Source organism: Diceros bicornis, unplaced genomic scaffold (genome assembly GCF_020826845.1).
Source record: "Diceros bicornis minor isolate mBicDic1 unplaced genomic scaffold, mDicBic1.mat.cur scaffold_55_ctg1, whole genome shotgun sequence".
Taxonomy (NCBI): domain Eukaryota; kingdom Metazoa; phylum Chordata; class Mammalia; order Perissodactyla; family Rhinocerotidae; genus Diceros; species Diceros bicornis.
In genome coordinates this window covers 2,702,457-2,723,954 of record NW_026691429.1, presented here as the reverse complement: position 1 = coordinate 2,723,954, position 21,498 = coordinate 2,702,457, and the positions used below count along the sequence as shown (strand labels likewise).

General features: G+C 36.9%; 1 protein-coding gene across 1 annotated transcript; it reads right to left on the bottom strand.

Moving 5' to 3' along the window:
* Positions 1–1,362: 1,362 nt before the first annotated feature.
* On the bottom strand, positions 1,363–2,588 carry LOC131403100 (olfactory receptor 9G19-like). Its single transcript, XM_058537453.1, has one exon. The coding sequence runs from the start codon at positions 2,377–2,379 to the stop codon at positions 1,444–1,446; it is 936 nt and encodes a 311-aa protein (XP_058393436.1). The 5' UTR covers positions 2,380–2,588; the 3' UTR covers positions 1,363–1,443.
* Positions 2,589–21,498: the final 18,910 nt, after the last annotated feature.

Sequence of the window (21,498 nt, the reverse complement as noted above, 5' to 3'; positions counted from 1 at the left end):
GCTTATAGACAATTTGTAACACTGTAATATTTCAAGTATATTCAATGAGTTGTATGTAAAACAATGACACACTGATCAAACCATTTTTAACTCTTTATTATCATTTTATTGTGATTAATAATATTAACTTCTAATATTGAGTTATTTGATGGTTGGATGGTTTTCATGCACATAGTTTGAATTTGAAGCTTAGTGAGAAAACTTTATTTGTTGAGAATAAGATTTGGAATGGTGTAACTGTTGGAAATTTACAAGCATTTATTTTTAATAAGTAGTTCCCTCCAAATATTTTCATAAAGTTCTAATTGAGCATATAGAATACATCTCTGTAAACATTGTGTCTTCTACATCAATTGAATATTAGGCAAATTTTTGAGTTGTTTCTATTACAAGAAAATAAAAAAGAAAACACCCAAAACACCTTTCTGAATCCGTGGGGAAAGAAGTGTATTTAGGGTTGTATAACTCCATAAAAGAGTGATCTCTTCCACAGAGAATGAGTAGTCTGTCATACTCTCCCTCATTCCATACCACTATATACTCCCTATCGAGGAAAATAACGACATCCAGGGGAACACACTGAAACAACAAACCAACAAACAAAATCTACTGTATTCTAGATTCAATGCTTGTTTTTTTTCCCCACTAGAATTTTTCAATTTTAAGAAACTTACAGCTCAATATTCAGTATGTGGCAGGTTTAGTTGACTTTTTCTCCATACTCTTTACAATAAAATTGCAGATTAAGGATTATTAGTCACATTTGACAAATGAGTAGCTTGAGCATAAAAAGTTAGAATTTGTTATTGAAAGATTATAGTTATTGTTGTAATGAGCACATTTATAAACTGCATTTAAATTAAAATTTTAGAACAACTAGCCATAGCCACCTCACCATTTATATTAGCTCTGACTTTTGTGATCTTTCTTTTCATCTACGTGTATTATCTAACACATCACTGCCCTCTCTTTTTTAATCACAAAATTCTTAACATTCCTTATTCTTCCATTACCACGGAAGTTCTGTGTGTACTGGACAATAAGGATTTGGGATATATTCCACAAATCAAGTATCCATATAACATTTTCTTCACATTCCCACAATGCCTACTATAGGGAGAAAAAACAAGGGTCAATCTCAGGGTAAATAGTGAAATAAAATGTAATCCTTTGATCCCAAAGTAACATATATTCTTCTATTTTGCATTAATCCCTAATGCTGTTTTTCAAAAACTATACTAATATTAAATTGAATCCATATTCTATAGTATAAATTTTAGTTTGATCACAAAAGAAAAACAAACACAAAGAAATAAGTCTTTTTCACTGGATTTCTTTGAATAGAAAAAATGTTTGTTTATTTATTTTTTAATTCACTTCTCCAAGCTTACCCTGAAGAACTTAATTTTGCACTTAGCACTCATTTAAGAAATTTATGTCAATTTAGACTCCTGATTGTGTCAAGCTGAAAAATTTTTTCAGAGCCCCTTTCACATCTTCGTTTCTCAAACTGTAGATCATGGGGTTCAACATGGGGAACAGCACAATATAAAATGTGGAAACCATTTTGTCCCTCTCAAGGGAATAGCTGGAACTTGGGCGAGAGTAGATGTAGAGAATGGAGCCACAGTACAAAGTGACAGAGATCAGACGGGAGGAGCATGTGGAGAAGGCTTTGAGGCGGCCCTGGGTGGAGCGGATCCTCAAGATGGCGGCGATGATGAAGAGGTAGGAGGCCAGTATGAGCACAGCGGGCGTAATGACGTTGGAGGCCAGGAGGAAGTACAGCATGGCCTGGTAGCTGTCTTTCACATCACATGCCAACTTCACTAGGGGCGGGACATCACAGAAAAAGTCATCAATGATATTGTCACCACAAAAATCCATTGTGAATGTGTTGCTGGTGAGTATTATTGCATTGACAAAACCTGCAGTATAGGAATATACAACTAAACAGATGCACAATTTCCTTGACATGGCCTGAATATAAAGCAGGGGTTTGGAAATGGCCACATAGCGATCATAAGCCATGACAGCCAACAGGTAGCACTCACTGTATGCCAGCCCAGCAGAGAAGAAGAACTGAGATGCACAGCCAGCAAAAGAGATGCTTTTGTCTTCAGAGATGCAGGTCACCAAGATCTTTGGGGTGTAGACAGAGGAATACCAGAGATCCAGAAAAGACAGATTCCAAATGAAAAAATACACGGGCGTGTGCAGCCAGGAGTCATTACAGATCAACACTACGAGGGTGGTATTTCCTACCACAGTCACGGAGTACACACAAAGGAACACCGTAAACAGGACCAGCTGCATCACGGAGTCTGTTGTGAAGCCTAACAGGACGAACTCTGTCACTGTGTGATTGCTCCTCTCCATGGCTTAAAGAGATCTCACCTACAAATGGAAGAGTGAAGAGTTTAATTCCCCCAACCAATACCAAAGGAGGGCTTTCTCTGTTCCAGTCTATAGATTTTAGAGTAAGTGAGATCTGAGTAGGAATCTTGCCTGACTTGGACAGGTAATAGGAGTTTTCTGAGCCTCAATAGATTCCTTTCAGTAAAATTATTTTAATAATAATAAAGCCTTAGTGCTGTTGGTGGTTTATTCATTTTTTCAGAATATATTTCTTTGCTTCTAGGTGTTATCTAGGCATTGGGATACAGCAGTGAGGGTGATATGGCTGACACTTATTCTGTGTAGCTTTTATTTAGAAGGAAGAAACATACAATAAATAAATAAGTATAGAAATACTTTCACTTAATTTTAGATGATATTAAGAAAATAATACTGGATGATGGGTGCAAACTGAGAGAAGAGGTAATTAAATTTTGACACTAAGAAAGAACCCCCTTTCTAATTTCTCATCCAGAAATGGACGAGATATTCAAACCCATGATAATTGAGAAAGTTCTTATGGTTTGGAAGGTGGTGACATCTGAAAGGTGATAGAATACATCACTCCAAAATATGCTGCTTTGGCATAAGTATTATTTTGAGCTAATGGCATTTAAAATATCTGCAGATACAAAAGGGACACTCTGATCTCCCCCTTTCCTTCTGAAAACAGGAGATGAAACTCTCGTGTGAGAGCTGTCTTACTTTTACCAGCAGCAATAAGAAACATCCTTATTATCAAGGACAGAAGTTGAGACCAAAAGAATTCTGCACAGACTTTGTTAAAATGATTCCTTTTTTTTTCTTTTTCATCTATGTTTTAGCATATATCATTACTTTATTCCTTTTATTGTGAGTAATATTCTTTTAAATGGTTGTACCATAGTGGGTTACCTACTCACCAATTGATGGACACATTGCTGCTTCTACTTCTTGGCAGCTGCTATGAACATTCTTGTATAAGTTCCGTATGGACACGTTTTCATTTACATGTGTAGATATGTAAGATAGAATTGCTGAGTCACATATTGAATCTATATTTAACATCTTGAGGAACAGCCAAACTGTCTTCCAAATTAGCTGTAACATTTTTCAATTCCAACAGCAAGGTACGAGGGTTCAAATTTTTCCTTATCCTCACCAAAACAAGTTATTTTCTGTCTTCTTGATTGTAACAATCCTATTGGGTATGAAGAGGCATAATATTGTGGTTTTGATTTACATTTTCCTAATGACTAATGATGTTGAGCATCTTTTCATGTACTTATTGGCTATTTGTTTATCTTCATTAGAGAAATATCTAGTCAAATTTTTGAATCACATTTTAATTAGGTTTTCTGTCTTCTTATTGTTGAATTGTAAGGATTCTTATATATTATATATACAAGCCTTTATTAGATATCACTTGAAATATTTTCTCCCATCATCTGGGTGATCTTTTTCCTTTCTTCATAGTCTTTACTGATGTATGAAAGCTTTTAATTTTGATAAAGTCCAATTTGTCTGTTTTTTCTTTTCTTGCTTGCTCTTGTGTCTCATCTAAGAAACCATTGCCTAACACAAGGTCACAAAGATTTGCTCTGTTTACTTCTAAGATTTATATAGTTTTAACTTTTACAGTTAGGTCTATGATCCATTTTCAGTTAATTTTTGTATATGGTGTGAGGTAGGGGTCCAGCTTTATTCTTTTGTATATGAATATCCAGTTGTCCCAACACCACTTGTTGAAAAGGCTATTCTTTCCCCATTCAATTATCTTGGCATCCTTGACAAAAACTAGTTGAGCATTGTTTTAGTTTCCTGTTGCCCCTGTTACAAATTACCTCGTGCTTAGTGGCTTAAAACAACACAAATATATTGTCTTACAGTTCTGTAGATTAGAAGTCCAACATGGGTCCTCCTGGGCTGAAATTATGGTGTTGGCCCCGCTATTTTCCTTTCTCAGGGCTGTAAAGAAGAATATATTTCCTTGCTTCCAGAGGTTGCCCACATTCCTTGGTTCATGGTCCCTCTTTTTCATCCTCAAAGTCAGCACCATTGTATCTCTATGAAAATTCTTCCATAATCATGTCTCCCTCTGACTCTGAACTCTTCTGCCTCTATTTTAAATTTTAAGGATTCTTGTGATTACATTGGGTGCAAGAGATAATCCGGGATAATCTATTTTAAAGTCAGCTGAATAGCAACCATAACATCCACTTTCCATGTAACCTAACGTAATCACAGTTTCCAGGGATTAGAACATAGACATTTCGGGGAGGCATTATCCCTACCTACCAAATCCATAAATGTAAGGGTTTATTTCTGGACTCTCCATTCTATTCCATTGGTCTTTATGTCTATCCATAGGCCAATGTCATAATTGTTTCAATTACTATAGCTTTGTAGTATGTTTTACAATTGGGAAGCGTGAGTCCTTCAACTTTGCTCTTCTCTTTAAAATAATTCTCATCTTCCTTTAGCCTCTCCATATATTTTAGTTACTTTTCCACTATTGCTTCTCTTTCTTCAACCTATTATAGAAACATTTATGTTTTGCCACATCTTTGAGGCTCTGTTTCCTTATGAGGGCTCCCAGGTCACGTAATACTTATGCTAAATCAGTTTGTATGCTTTACTCCTATTAATCTGTTTTATGTAAATTTACTTTTCAGGCCCAGTAGAAAACTCTAAGGTAAAATATTCTCTCTCCTACATAGTTTTATTCCATAGTCACAGAGAAAGTTTTCCTCTCAGCTACTGTGCAGGGGCTTTTGGCACATTTGTCATAAATCTCAGGGAGAAAAGCAAATTGAGAATCAGGGTGAAATTTCAGAATGAAGACCAAAAAAATTAGTCCATCTGATTATGCTAAGTAGAAATAAAATGGAATGTCATTGTAGGTCTTTTGGGGTCTAAAAACCTGAAAAAGCATTTTTTCCAGTTTTTATAACTAGCCATGTACACTTCTTAAAAAGACACTTAGCCCAATTTGATATCATTTGTAGTAATAGTACTCAATTTTATCACATTCAAAAATTTCCACTTCATAACAAACACTTTTAATGCTTCCTTCATAGTCCTAAGATGAAATTTGTTGTTAATATAATGTACCTACAAACATACGTATGCATAGGTAAATAAAATATTCTAAGTCTAATGTAAATGTGATAAAAAAAGAAAAGTAGTTGATAATACAATTATTATATAGTAATAATTATAGGATCTATTATAAAATAATGTGATTTTCAATATGTCAATGCTGGAACACAGTGTAATGAATACATATCTATGTAGAATCATCACGAATCTATTGGTGACTCAAATACCCAGAGTGACACTTACACTCCGTCATAAGATTTTTTGACAAGGTGAATAATTCTTGATAAAGTTCCAAACAAAACAAATCACAACCTTTGCTCAATTTTTAGTTCCTAGGCAAGTTGATGTATAGCAAAAACGTGTAAAATATACTTTGTGTTTTTTCATAAAGTGGAGTAAATTTCAAACTCACATAATTATGATTTTTTTCAATGCACCATTGTCTATCAAGACATTGGATGTAGAGGGTGGGACGTTTTTCTTTGGATGGGACTTGCTCATGGTTGCAAACGATTTTCATCCTTGTCTGCTACATACTAAATGGCCAGGAGTGTCCCTGATCTTTGTGACAGTCGAAAATCCACCACACATTTCAAAAATGTTTTTTAAAGGATGTTATGACTCTATTAAGAAACTCTACTCCACAGCTTTGTCTTTTACTTAGTGACTCTTTATAGGATTCTTCTAGGGATTATATGAAGGGATAGAAAATTAGTGGAGAGTATCGTTGAGTGGGAAAATTACCTGTGGTTATATAGCACTCTGTCTAGATCTTCATGAGTCTACTGGGTGAGTGAGGTCAAGCAGAGATAGAAGGCCACTAGAATGTAAACTCCATGACTGCAGGATTTTTTGTCTATTTCATTATTTTTATATGCCCAGTGCTTAGAATAGTACCTAGCATATAATACACATACAATAAATATTTAATGAATAAATGAGTGAATGAATGAATGGTTAGCCTTGGATTGCAAGAGAACCAAGTCAATAGAATCAATTTTCTGGGAGGTATCTAATGATGTCATTTACTCTTAAAACGTCAGCAGAACTGTCTGATATCTCACATGCATTTCCTGTCACCAGTAATCCCTCGACCATTCCTGCAGACAGGAATAGGAAGAAACAAATCTGCCTGTGAAATAACTTTACCCAATACTTGTTTGCCCAAATAGAGTGGGTCTTTGAAGAAGGTGTTTTTTATGTCAGCAACAGATTTTCTGTCATTGTATATGATGGATATATGATGGATAGGAAGCATGTCTTAGAAATCAGAGCTGACTGCTCAAACCAGAGAGATCCTGGGCATCATACAAAAAGCATTTGACTTTCAGGCAGTTAACAGGGATTCAAATTCTCCATCATTAGTCAACATTGTAAAGCCTCAATTTCTTCATGTGTAAGACGGGGATAACTTCTATCTCCTTAGGGTTGTTGTAAAGCAGAAAATTCAAATAAGGACTAAGCACAGTGCCTGGCACATCATACACACTCCAGTAACCAGTGGTTCTGGAATTCAGCACACACAAGGATTTAGCAGTCTGTGTGTGGGGCCCAGGAACCTGCTTTCATTTAAGTAGCCCAAGTCTTGTAAAACAGGTTGCTTGTAATCACATCTTTGAAATGTTGATATAAATATCAGTTGTATTCTTACTCTTATTCTTTATCCAGGAGTCCTGCCTGCATTACAATGTGGGGAAGACTCAAAGAGTTAACAAAAGTAAAGATGTGTTGCTTAATGTTATACAATTAAAAAGATGAGCTATAAACAGATCTACTTGGAATCCTAATGCCAACACAAAAACAAGATAGGGCACACAATTCCTTGGGTAGAGACTGGTTGAAGAATTGAGTTCTGTAGCTGGTAATCAGAACAGGATGACTATGGTAATCTAGCTTTGTTTGCTAAGAAACTAACATATTATTCTCCACAACAAAAGTTGTGTTTTTGTATAAACTAAACAATGCATTTTCCATCAAAATTATTAAAATATAACTTTTTGTGTCTAGAGATAAGCATCTCTTGTCTGGAATTCTCCTCAAAAATATTATATGCCTTTGTGCTTTCTTAAAGAACATCAAACTGAAATAAATTAAAACTTTTCTTGATATCTTTTAGCCTTCAGACTAGTAATCTTTAGTAATCTTTGCTACTTAATTCGGTTGCCTCAGTTGCCCTTGAGATATTGACAATCATGTTTCTTTTGTAAGTGGTTCCTGATGATTGCTTCTTTGTTTGTGTATTTAGTTTCTTTTTCTCCCTTGTCCTTTTATGTAATGTTAATTTTTTTTGTCTGTAATAATGAGAAATGCTACTTCTCCTTGTGAACTCTCAGCAGTTTCAGAAACTGCAATAGGAAGATGGTGAAGATATTTCAAAAGGCCCTTTTTTTTAGCACTTATTGTATCTTAAGATGTAAATGACCTTTGGACTGGTTGTGAGGAACAAGTAAAATTTTCCATCTATCTGTAACATCTGAATTAGGCAATTTACCTAAAATTCCCAGCCACACCATCACCTCAACAGAATTCAAATCTGCCTGTTCCAGAATTGTTTTTATCAGTTTCTGGTTTCCCAGGGTGGTAGATTCCTGCAACCCCTCAGGATTTCATAGCTTGGGAAATAACTAACAAGACAATTAAACAAGACTGTATATTGACAAATTGGGTATTATTTTATGATGCAGAAAAATTTTTTGTGACTACAATTTCCTGGTGAAAATGTAATAAGTCTGAATTTTCATCCTCATTCTCTCTTGAATTACGTAGAAGCTAAACTGAACATATGTGTGCACATATATTACATATACTATATCTATTCACATGCATACATCACACATTAAAGCACATATGTTCAATGATACTGATATTTTTGTTATATGTTGAAACTTTTCTTTTGTCCTTCCAAATTCATTCTCCACATTTTGAACCTCCCCTTTGCTCCAGGATGCTCAACTGTGTTAACTCCATCAGTGGGTTTCTTTGATCTCTATCTACTTAATGGATTTAGCCAGTGGTTGTCACTGGCAGGGAAGAGAGTGAGGTCAGAGTAATGTTCCCCAGGCTCCTTGCTTGCAGACATGCTACAGCTGGCTGCATCCCTGGGCCTAGACCACAGCTCCTTCCAGGTGACCCTCCTTCAAAGCTCTCGCTCCAGCGCTCACCATGTCTCTCTCTTCTTGCACCTTCAGGGATAGAGGAAGAACAGCTCTCAGAAGTTAGTGGTCCTAGGATTATTACCCTTTTCCTTGGGAATTCTCCACACCACCCACATTCCTTTGTAATAATCCCTTTATTAATCCCTTCCCAAATTAACCAGTTTAACTAGCAATCTGCTACCTGCCAGGTTCATAATTGATACTCATCCTAGAAGTAGTCTCGGAAGATAAACATTCAAATGGTATTGGATTATTCACATATTTAAAGATTCGATTTATAAACCCATTGAAGTGGGAAATGGGACCCTGGAAATCTGTGGTCTTTAGTGACATCCAACTTAACTGATCACCAATGGCGTCATGGAATGAAGGAGGGGTGAAGGGAAGACATTGAGAGATCAGCTTTCTGTGGCACAGAGGCATGAGCAAATAGAGCTTATAAATAGCATGTGGTGAGTTGGCTTCTGCTGAAATTTAAACCTGTGTAAAAACAAACAGGCAGCCAAAAAGCCGATTGCACTGCATATGTCAGAGATGAGATGCAAACAATTACCCATATACACCACAAACTCTAGACGCTAACCAAGTATTTTGTTGTCCAGACATTTGTGGCAACATCTCTTGGATTAGGTGGTTCCTAATGATGAAGTAGATGGGAAACCAACCAACGTGCTATTTTTCTTATAAACAAAAACCATTTTTACTTGGACAAAACTAGCTCAAGATGTTCTAGCAGGGAAGTACAGCCTCTTACATAATTCTCTGACCTAAGTTAGTTTACAGCCACTGAAGCCATAGACTGATGGGGAGGCATGGTCCCTTTAAGGAAGAATCCTGAAACTAGGCCAATGTGTACACTGTGTATCTTCCTCCAGGCCCTCTTGTGGATGGCTTGTACCCATTTATGAGGGTAATCCTACACTGGGAAAGGAGAAGTACTCAAGTCTTCTGAGGGTTATTAGATACTGGCTCTGAAGTGACACTAATCTCCAGACATGGACAAACACCAGAGGTACACACTCACCGGTGGGTCTCATGGAAACAATGTGAAAGATAATTTTGGCCTGAGTGCATCTCTTGGTATAGGCAATGGGACCAGATATATAGCTGATCGTTATTTACCCAGATCCAGAAATCACATAGGGCATAGACATACAGAATAAAACAGAATCTTCATTCTAGTTCCTCCTCCTTGACCCTTGGAATGAGCATTATTACTGTTGGAAGGCTCAAGTAGAAGTCCCTGAAATTGCTCCCCTTAGACATCCTCTGCTAAGATAGTAAACAAAATGCAATATCACATCCCTGGGGGAAGTGTAGAGATTAGTGTTTTCATCAAAGACTTGAAAGATGCAAGGGTGAGGATCCCAATTGATCACCTTTAACTCGTCTCTTTCTCTGAGAGCAAAGGAATTGAGGATCTGCAAGGTGGAGATCGTGAGTGAACGAGTTTTACAGGTAGACAAGTTGGAGAAAGGATGCAGGAATAGTAACTTTTGTCTTGGGAAAAAAAATGGATGGAATCAGCTTGGAGTAAAAACAAATGTCTAGCCTCAAAAACTGTATAGTTGCACAGGCTCACATTAGCACTAAGCAGTTGTAGGCTTTGAGGGATAAACAATGCATTTTGAGGTCACTGGGTTTGTGGAGGAGGCTGAGAGACTGTCATATTTTATTGAACCTTCAAAGTCATAGACTTTCTTTAGAAGATGTCCTAAACCCTTTATGTTCACACATATGTACACAATTATATCCAAACATGCATATATTGGGAGGCTCTCACTAGTCAGGTGGGTGAGGTGACATAGTCTGTGAATGTTAGTCAGCCTCCCTCCCCACACACAACAGTTCGTGTTCAATGGGCCCTCATATCAAGTGGCCACAGCGTACGGCAGGGGCTCAACAACATGGTCTTCTTCTCATTAGAGTTTTTTTTTATTAAAACATGTAAGTTCAAGAGATTTTCTGCATGGAGGAGAACACCCGTAAACTATTTGTACTTTTAAAAAATGTTTATTAAAACTCATATATCTAAAAGCCACAACTTAGAAACTACTTTTCTGTAAGACTTCAAACTTCATTTGTGATTTGAGTAATAAAATTCCCTTAGGAATTTATATTGTAATTTCAAATTAATATGGAAGATTTTTTTTAACGTTTCACAACTATAAACTGGAGATGAAACCGTCCCAACAGTGAGTAAAACATTTACTGTCAAACTTGCACGTAAACGTATTCTAAAACATTTTCTAAAACATCAATGCCACTTGTTTAATTACATTTTTATTAGGTTCTTATTTATGTTTATGTCTCCCTAAGATTATTATTAGCTGTACTTTATCTTCTTATTAGGGTCTTGGTAATGTTATTTAGACTTGATTCTGGAGTTAAGATTACTTATCAATACACAAAAAAATATAACCATACATTCAGGCCAGTGAAAGTTACGGTATCTGAGTATATATTGATAATGATTTGAAGGATAAGACTTGGCTGCTTCTCCTAAAACACTTAACATAAGAATTCTTGACTAGTAGTTTGAGCATCTTTTTTGTAGTTAAATATCAGGACTTATGATACTAGGATGTTTTAAGAAAAGGTTTATTACACCAATTTTATTTTTTATAACTGATATTTCCCTCTGGAATGATATATTTTCTAGTTTCATGTAAACAGCATTAAATAACTGATTTTATGCCACTGTAATACACCAATTAGATGTGTTAATGTTTCTTAAAAAGAATATATGTTATAGGAATTCTATTATTAGTGGGAAATATAGAGATCTCTCTTTTAGATAATAAGAATCTGAGTTGGCATAAGTAGCTTTCTATTTTAGAAAATTGTCTAAATCAAGCGTCTTGGACTTACACTGTTGGGCCCTGTGTCTATTGGATTACTGTGTGTTACAGCTAGTACTGATTATATACCTTGGATTTACTCTTCAGGTTAATGTGTGTCACTGCCAGTGCAGATCAATCTCTCCTGCTCTTCATGGAGCTCCTACATTTTTAGGGAATTATTTGATTAAATTTCACTTTCTTGCATTTTTTTTTTTCAGTTACTGCTTATACAGATAGAAACAAGGACATAGTCATGTTTTATCAACACAAATTATAGCAACATTGCCACACTTTTAAAAATTAAAATTAAAAGCAACTCATCATATCTGCCGTTTTGCTTTATCACTACCCGTATATATTCTCCATATAATTTTTTCTCTTTTGAGTAATGTGTACTCATAGACTTTTATTTCTCAAATTGTTTACCTCACTACAGTTGTTATTATTTTTATTATAATAATTGTGTTTTGATTGTCACAATTTGGATGTAGAAGCCCTTGTAGGTTCACTCCTATAAAATAAAAGAAGAGCCCTGGGAGTTATACAGTGATTCATAAAAATTATATCTAAGAGAACTTTTCCTTAACTGAGGAACTTATATAAGAGACATATAGATGGGAGAGATCATGCTTGCTGAGTCTAGTTGTACTAAGTTATTTCAAGGGTGCCTCTGGGTATTTGTGCTAATGCTTCTGGGGGAAAAATGTACGTATAAAAACGCCTGAGAAATTCTGTTAAGGGAATGGAATGTGGTGATTACAACTAGTTAATAGCAATAGGAAAATATTAAAAATTAATTCAGCATATCTGTTCCTGTTTCTTAGAAATAATTATATAGATGCTATTCGATGTATATCAGTCAGCCAGACATATTCTTATGCTAAAGGAGTGGGCTGTTCTGTTACTTTACGAAGGCAGAGGACAGTTTCCGGTTGTAAGTTTTTGTTTATAATCTAGAGTAATATGAAATTCAATACAAATACTTATATTTTACACTTAAATTTTATATCGTAAATTGCCCTCATTTTGTCATCTTAAGTCTCGTGTATGGTCATATATCAAGACTGAAAACTCTTTAACTTGCATTGTAAGAATTCTTAACCATGTGGGAACACAATGACAGCTTTTCTTGAAACCTAGTAACCTGATCAAATACTGTCTTTGCATTTCCTTGGAAGGAGAGAATCCTGATTTATTTGGAGAGTTTATTCAGAGCCTCTTTTACATCCTTATTCCTCAAGCTACAGATCATGGGATTCAACATGGAGAATACCACAGTGTAAAATGTAGAAACTATTTTGTCCCTATCAAAAGAATAGCTAGTTTGGAGATGAGAGTAGATGTAGAGAAAGGAGCCATAGGGCAAAATGACAGAGATCAGGTGGGAGGAGCATGTGGAGAAGGCTTTGAGGCGGCCTTGGGTGGAGCGGATCCTCAAGATGGTGGCAATGATAAAGAGGTAGGAGGCAAATATGAGCACAGCGGGCGTAATGACGTTGGTAGCCAGGAGGAAATACAGCACAACCTGGTAGCCACCTTTGCCGCCACAAGCCAACCTTGCCAGGGGAAGCAAATCACATAAAAAGTCATCAATGACATTATTACTACAGGATTCCACAGCAAAAGTTCTTTTGGTGTTGATGGAACAGTTAATAAAGCCACCAAGGTATGAGGCTGCTACCAAAAATGCACATAGCTTTATGGATATGGACTGAGAATAAAGCAGTGTCTTTCAGATGGCCATATAGAGGTCATAAGCCAACAGATAACACTCACTGCAGGCCAGCCCACCAGAGAAAAGGAACTGAGCTACACAGCAGGCAAAGGAGATGCTTTTGTCTTCAGAGATGCAGGTCATTAGGATCTTTGGGGTGTAGACAGAGGAATACCAGAGATCAGAAAAGACAGATTCCCAATGAAAAAATATATGGGCGTGTGCAGCTGGGAGTCATTACAGATCAACATTATGAGGGTGGTATTTCCTACCACAGTCACAGAATTTACGCTGAGGAATACCACAAACAGGATCAGCTGTATCATGGGGTCTGTTGAAGCCCACCAGGACGAATTCTGTCACTGTGTGATTTCCCGTGTTCATGGCTATAGGGAATCTCACCTAGGAGAAGAGAAAAGAGAGTTCAGCTTGAATCATTGTGCTGAATAAATAGAAAATATGGTAAATAAATAACATTATATCACTGGTAAACCTAGAAATCTAGGATCCAACAAAGTAAGTGCTCATTTTATGAAGAATTTTCATTTTGCAACAGACCACTTAGACTTTATGACTATATATTGTTAAAAGATAAACATAGGCACATTAAAATTTCTTACAGTTTGCTTGAGCTTACATCGATTTGAATCCAGCAAATGTCAAACCAAAAGTGGTCAGGAGCTCGCCCCCATCAGGAGGTAGGGGACAGGTTTTTATAGAGAAGACACAAAAGGAAAGCAAGGAAATTATTTGATTGACTACAGGTTAAATGATTGCTCTATTTCAGAAAACCTAGCTGGCAGTTTGTGATTGGTCTGAGGTTTCATTTTCTCAGATTCAAGTGCATTGACTCTGTCTTAGACATTGGTTTGCTTACATAGGCTACCAGGTATAAGAGCCCCCTCACTGTAATGGCCTCCTTGTTCAACGACTTTAACAATATTCAATTCCAAATTTCTGAAGTTGGTTATTTATTTTTTCCCTTAGGAATGATTGTTCAAGTAAAGGAAGCATGGCCTTCTAATTTCCATTTTCCTATACTTTGGTCTACTTCATAATGTCAATTTGCTTTTTTGCTAAATATGTGACTTCTTAGCTTAAAGTGTTACTTATTTGTATCTGAAATACTGAACTTCACCTATTTTTAATATATTTTTTAAAGAATCAACTATTTTTATTTCAGTACTTCCATATATTGAGACACTCTACAACCATTATAAATTCATATTTCATAATAATATCTATATGCATAAGAAAATACTCAGGAGATTATAAGGAAAAAAGAGGATATATACAAAGCTTTGGAAAAAAGTGTACAGAAGAATGGTATACTATGATGGCATTATAAAGTATACAGTATTTACTGTATTTTATCTATATTATAACAATAAAATATATACCAATAATCTAAATTGCCAATTTTAAGTAATTCCTGTGTACTACATAAGTAACGTAGTACTAGAAACTTACACAGGATATTACATTTTTACTTCTTTTATAATTTTTTATTATTAAGGATTTTTTCCTTAATAATAATAACAGGAAGAAAACATATGTCTTAGAATATGATGATGAGACTTGGTATTCCATCTGATGACAAAGAAATCTGCTCACCTTCTTCAAGATTCTCTGCACATAGAACTATAAATATTCCACTGAAATGGATATGGGGAATATATCTAGCAACAGTACATCTATATTACACTTCATGGGCAATTCCAGTCACACTAACTTCCCACCAACCTAAGTGGTTTTGTAGCCAAATAAAACTCCCAGTGAACATGAGTATGTATGCCCCTCCTCTTGGAATCCACAAAAACCCTTGGTTCCTATTAGACTGTCAAATTAATGTTAATAAATATCAAAGTTACTAAATTGACTTATTTCTGAGTAAAATATAGAACAACAGATGATTGTTGCACCTAAGCTTTTGCTACTGTTCCTCCACTAAAGGTGCCCTCATCTAGGTTCAGGGACCACATGTAACTCAATCCAATGACCGCGTTTCAGTCCTCCTCTGATTTGATTTATCTGCAGCATTTGACGTGGTTGATCAGTCCTTCCTGCTGGAAATACTCTCTTCCCTTGGTTTCCCGGTCATCAAAGTTGCCTGAGTTTCCTTCTGCTTCCATGGCTGTGTGTTCTCAGCAGCATTATTGCCTCCAGCTTTGAATTTTGGAGTGCCCAGAATCAAGTTGTGGATCTCTTCTCTTTTCCATCCACAGTCACTCCATGTTGAGTTATCCAGTCTAATGACTTTAAGTGATTTCCATATGTGAATCTTATTATTTTTTTAATCTCCTGACCATTTCTCCTCCCTGAACTCCAGCCTCCTGGATACAAATACCTACTTAATATCTCTAACAGGATGTCCATTGGGCATTTCAAGAAAAACAGAGTTCCTAACAATGCTTCTTAAGCCTGCTTTTCTCTCAGATTTCTCCACTGCAGTAAATGGCATTATCTCAGTTTAGGGGAAACCATTGAATATTTTTGGTTCCTCTTTGTCTTTTACATTGTAGCTGACTAATCAGAAACATCTTGATTCTACCTTCAAAACAGATTCAGAATCTGACCAACTTTTCCCAGCTCCCGTGGTTCTAGAATAACCCACTATTACCTCACATTTGCATCATTATAGAGCTTCCTAATGGTCTCCCTGCTTCCTCCCTGCTTCTGTGCTGACCGCACTTGAGTCTCTCAACAAGGCAGCTAGAGTGACCCTGTTAATATACCAGTTTGATCATTTTACTTTTCTTCTTCAAACACTCCAATGACTTCTCAATGTATTCATAGTAAAAGCCAAAATCCTTACAAAGCATACAATCTTATTACTTTTCTGCGTCTGACTCTCCTGTTCTCTCCTCCACTGTTAACTCCACTCCCGCCACGCTGCCCTCCTTTCCATTCATGGGATAAACAGCACATGGTCAGAGCCTTGGCCGCTGCTCCTCCCTGTGACTAGAATGCTCTTCTTCAGATATCTTGATAGCGATCTCCCTCACATTCTTCAAGACTTAATTGCCACTAATATTACCCCTTTTCAGATGTTCCCTGATCAACATATTGCAATCTACTTCTCTGATATTTCTTATATCTCTTTTCCACTTTGTCAATCTCCCTAGCACTGCTCATTATCTAATATTACACACATCCCATTAATTTAACTTATTTTCTTTTCCCTTCACTAGAGTATACTCTTTCCCATCTACTTTTGATGGAAAAATAGATCAGTTCAATATTTACCTCATTTTACTTAGTAGGCTTATTATGAGATTTTGTAGGCTGTTTATTTTAAATGAATCACTCGTTATAAACTGAGAACAATTTTGTGGCTGAACAAAATCTTTGAAAACTCGAATCCACGGGATGAAAGGGGTTTCCTGTGGGAAAAAGTTGAGAACTCCTGGACTCAATCTTAAACTTAATGTCTCTTGATTCTCTTATTCTCTGCTTCTCATTACTATCCCAGGATTTGATCATTTATAAAAATAATAGGTAACAATTTTGAATACTTTACTCTGAGTTAAGCACTGTGCTTAGTGTTTCACATGCATTATTTCATACTCCCACAGCCTCCATCATAGGTATGTTTAAAGATTAATAGCAATAATTTTACAGATAACCAAACTGAGTTTTAATATGTAGCTAGTAATTACACAGTTAAGAGTGGTGTTGTCTTACTCCAGAGACCTGGTTTTTAACCACTAAGCCACATCCTTTTATATTTGGTATTAGGTTAACCGTTGCTTGGGGGTTCCATGGGTTCCTCTCTTCTAGTTATAACACCTTACCGAAAACTGATAGGATAATGGTGAGAGATTCAGATGCTGTCCCAGGTGAGTACCTCATACATGTGGGGTCAGATAAATGTTTGCAAGTGGTGCCCAAATCATCTTCTGGAAGAGTCCTGTGTCTCTTACATTTACAGCCAACTCTGATTATGAGTGCAGAAACATTCTGCTCACCTCACCCAGGACCAGGACACTTACCCGCAATTCTCACAGTCCCACCCAATAAAGGACCACGCCATGGATCCAGATAACTTGTACCTGCTCAGACTCCCCCGCGTATTTGACTCCTTAAGGACCTCAAGTCTTCATAGCTTTGAAAGTCTCTGAAAAGGCAATTAACCAAAAAGTGTGCTAACTTTATTTAGGCAAATCTTTCTCAATGCAAAAGAAGAGAATGTCTTAAGAAGTATTAATAATAATCACTATATTTTGAGAAATCCATCCTTGCAAAACCCCTCCCCAGGAAGTTTATTTAATTGTCAAACAGCTCTGTGGAGTATGTGTTGCACCTCCTGTTAAAGGCAGGAAAATAGATCCAGAGCAGTTAATTAACTTTCTGAAGATAAACTCAGAAATAAGTGCAGGCAGGATTGAAACTCAAGGAGATCTGATTATAACATCCATAGTCCTTCCTCTACACCACGTGTACTTCAGAGAGTTGTAATCTTTGAGTTTCTATTCACCTATGACTATATTGTTTTAGAAGTCGATTTCACTTATCTGCTATTTCACTGAGTGTCTATACAGATAGATTTTGTAACAGACATTCAGCCTCACTTTTCATTGACTCATTACCCAATTTTTAAGTGACCAGAATGATGTCAGATTGGCTAATGTCCCCCAAAGCAACTTGTCAAGTTTCTCTATTATTTATCATAATACTTATTGAGTACTTAGTATGTGCCAGGCACTCTGCTGAGTGCTTTAAAAGAGTCATTTTATTTTAATCTTCACGATAATCTTGTGAAGTAAATGTGATTGTTATTCCCATTTTGCAGACGAGCTAAAACATAGAAATGTTTGTACATACATTGTTCAAGGTCACAAAATTTGAGGGTTATAGAGCCAAGATTCAAACCAGTTCTCTCAGTGCTCAATATCTGTCCTCAAACCTGCATATCTACCTAGCATTTACTGTATTCTAAATACTCTGCTGGGTACTACGAACAAGAGATAGAACTAAGGCATGGGACCTGACCTCAAGAAGAGTGTAGTTTATTGAAAGAAACTAAATCTTTGTAAACAAGTGAGTAGCATAGGTTATGATAGAATTATCTATTGTACCCGACAGTGGGAGGCAGGCCAGAGAAGACAGCTTGCTAGGAGCAATGAGGGAAGAGTGTGTGCTGTGAAAGATTTTACACAGGAGAGAAAAACATGTTGGTGTGCTTGAAGGTGCATGGACAGTTACCAGGTGGGAGGAAGATTTCTGGCAATGAAAACGAAACTCCAACTATCAACGCGTAGAAGCAGGGAATGGAATGACTGGAGGGTGGAGAAACTGTTGAAACTGTTGTCAGATCCATCTGGAGTATGTCGTGTATTTGTTGGAATGATGGCAGATGAGGTTGCAGAGGGCTTTTAATGTCACACTCAGAACACTCTCTGAGACAATGGCTTCACCTAGACTGGTATTAATGCTTGAAATGTCAGGGGCTGTGGCAAAAAGCTTGGTGGTGTTAGGCAGGCAGCTAACACCTCTCAAATCCATATGTGTGCGGCAAGCCTGAATAATGAATGCACAAACACTCTACTCCAGCCCTACTTCCTGATCAGAAAAATGAGGAAAGAGAGACCTCCTAGAGATGCAAAGTGACTACTGGGAATTGTAAAGCAAATCAGTGGGTATGACTGAGTCTAAAACTCAGTGCCTCTGACTCCTCATTCTGTGCTCTTCCTACCACTGCAAGTTCCTCCTAAGCCTCCTCCTGCCCTGACATAAATCCTCCTTCCCTTTAGGCGTTTTTGCTGTTAGTCACAACACTTAGTTCCAACACTGTGGCATATAGGGCACTTGATTTTTGTCTTCAGGTGAGTGGATGTTTCTGGAAGAGGGAGGTGGTGTGAAAAATGGATATGATAAAAATAAACTTCACAGTGACTGAAGTTGTGATCCTAGGACTCTCATCTCAGCCAAAGAGGAAGCTCATTCCTTTTATTATGTTCCTGTTCTTCTTTTTATTAACAGTACCTGGTAATATTATTATTATCACTATTATCCAGATAGAAACACATCTCCAAACCCCCATGTAGTTTTTCCTCACTAATTTATGCTTTCTGGATATCTGCTACACAGCCACCAATGTCCCACAAATGCTGTCCAACATGGTGGGAAAAAAGACCATCCCATTCTCCAGCTGTTCTTCTCAGATGTACTTCTCCCTCTCTGTTGGAATGATGGAATGTGTTCTCCTTGGTGTCACGGCTTATGACAGATATGCAGCCATTTGTCATCCTCTTCCTTGTACCATCTTATGAACCAAAGCACCTGTGTCCAACTGGCAGCCATTTCTTGGTCCAGTAGCTCCCTGAGCTCCTTGATGATCAGTGTCCTCACTTGAGTTTGCCCTACTGTGGGCCCAATGTCCTGAATCCCTTTTTTTGTGAGGTGCTTTCCGTCCTGAGGTTGGCTGGCGCTGACACCTCATTACTGAGCTGGTTGTTTTCATCTTCAGTGTCATCATTGTCTTCGTTCCTTTTCTCCTCATTGCTGTTTCCTACGCCCGAACCCTTCTATCAGTTCTCAGGATGCGGTCAGCCTCCGGGAGGCACAAGGCACTGTCCACCTGTGCCTCTCATCTGCCAGTTGTGACCTTATTCTATGGAACTGCCATCTTCATGTACATGAGACCCCAGTCGAAGTCCTCCAGGGCTGGGGACAATGTCATTGCGGTGTTCTACACTGTGATCACACCTGTGCTCAACCCTTTGATCTATAGCCTAAGGAACCAAGATGTGAAAGGAGTTTTAAGGAGAGCTATTGCAAGAGGACATGAGAGCTCTTAATGTGACACTAAGGTTAACTGTTAATCTAAGATAACTGACTTCTGAATATGAAGTGAGAGAGTGAAAAATAGCCTAAACTGTCAACATCTGCCCTGTCATTCATAAAAGACACATAAATCCAACTGCAAATACAATAAGAAATGTCTCCCCCAAGAACAAACCACAGCTTTAATGTATCAAAACAACTCCCCTCGTTGAGTGAGTACTATTTCCCTACTCTTTGAGAAATCTTAGTTCTCTAAAATTATAGACTATATGGAATTAATTGCTTGAAATTATATCAGTAAGATGAAACTTCTTACTCCTGCCTGGAGGATCTAAAGCACCTTGACGTGGAGAAGCATTCTTAATTTTCAATTCAGGAGCAGGACTTCAGATAAGGGTTTTTGGATGCAACATTTCACATCTGTCTTAATTTTGTAGTTTCCAAGAAAACAAGACCCTACACCTACTTTGTGGTTTAGACCTGATTTTGACCCCTTTACGTACAGCCCTGCTTTGCAATGAATCTGTCAAAATACCGCTTCATTTAAATTTCATCTTATCTCCACCCTTACCTCCAAATCCTAGTATGTGATATTCCTGTTTGCAATGGATCAATAAATCTGATTTTACCTGTCTGTAGGTTTGTTCCTGGTGGTCTTAGGCTGATTGTGTGGACAGGAGGATAACAATGATCAGAAACAGAAGATTTAGTCAAATGTTAATTAATGGATTCATTCATTCATTCACTACATATTATTGAATGACTATATAACATAATGTTAAATAAAATAGAAACACTTTCTTTCCTCATATATACATAAATATGTATACTATACATATATTATACATACATATAATATACATATATATAATATACATAATATATACACACTTATACTGAAAAATTTTGATAAATGCCAAAAAGGAAATAATCATCAAGGGGCACTGACAGACAGTAATAGGCAGGGTGACCTTCTCTGAGGAGGCTGCATGCAAAGATCAGAAGGAGAGATAGCAGTGAGATTGAGGAGACAAACTTTCTAGGTAGAGGGTAGTTGTGAATAAAGACTGTGGAGGTGTGAGAGAGTTTGCTCTGTTTGAGGGAATAAAGGAAACTAGTGAGAAGCAGGGCAGAGGGACGTGTGGCTGGGAGGGAGGCAGCAGCCAGATGATGCAGGGCTCAATTGACTGAGGTAAGAAGTAGGGATTTATTCTTGGTAAAATGTAAGTATTATGAAGAAGGGTGATATCACACAACTTATGTTTTTAAAGGACTCTCTGGATGCTGTGTGGAACACAGGCAGATATATATATAATCACAAATTTGTGGAAAAATATTTTCTGGTTTTGAAGCTTTTCAATCAATGGTATCTTTAAAAACAATTATTCTTTGAATTAAGAGAATAGCAAAATATAATTTAGCATTAATATACTTAATAAATTTAAATATGGCCTTTGATTAACATGTTATTACATTAGAGATAAATTGTTTCTAAAATTTTCTCACTTTATTTCACAATTTA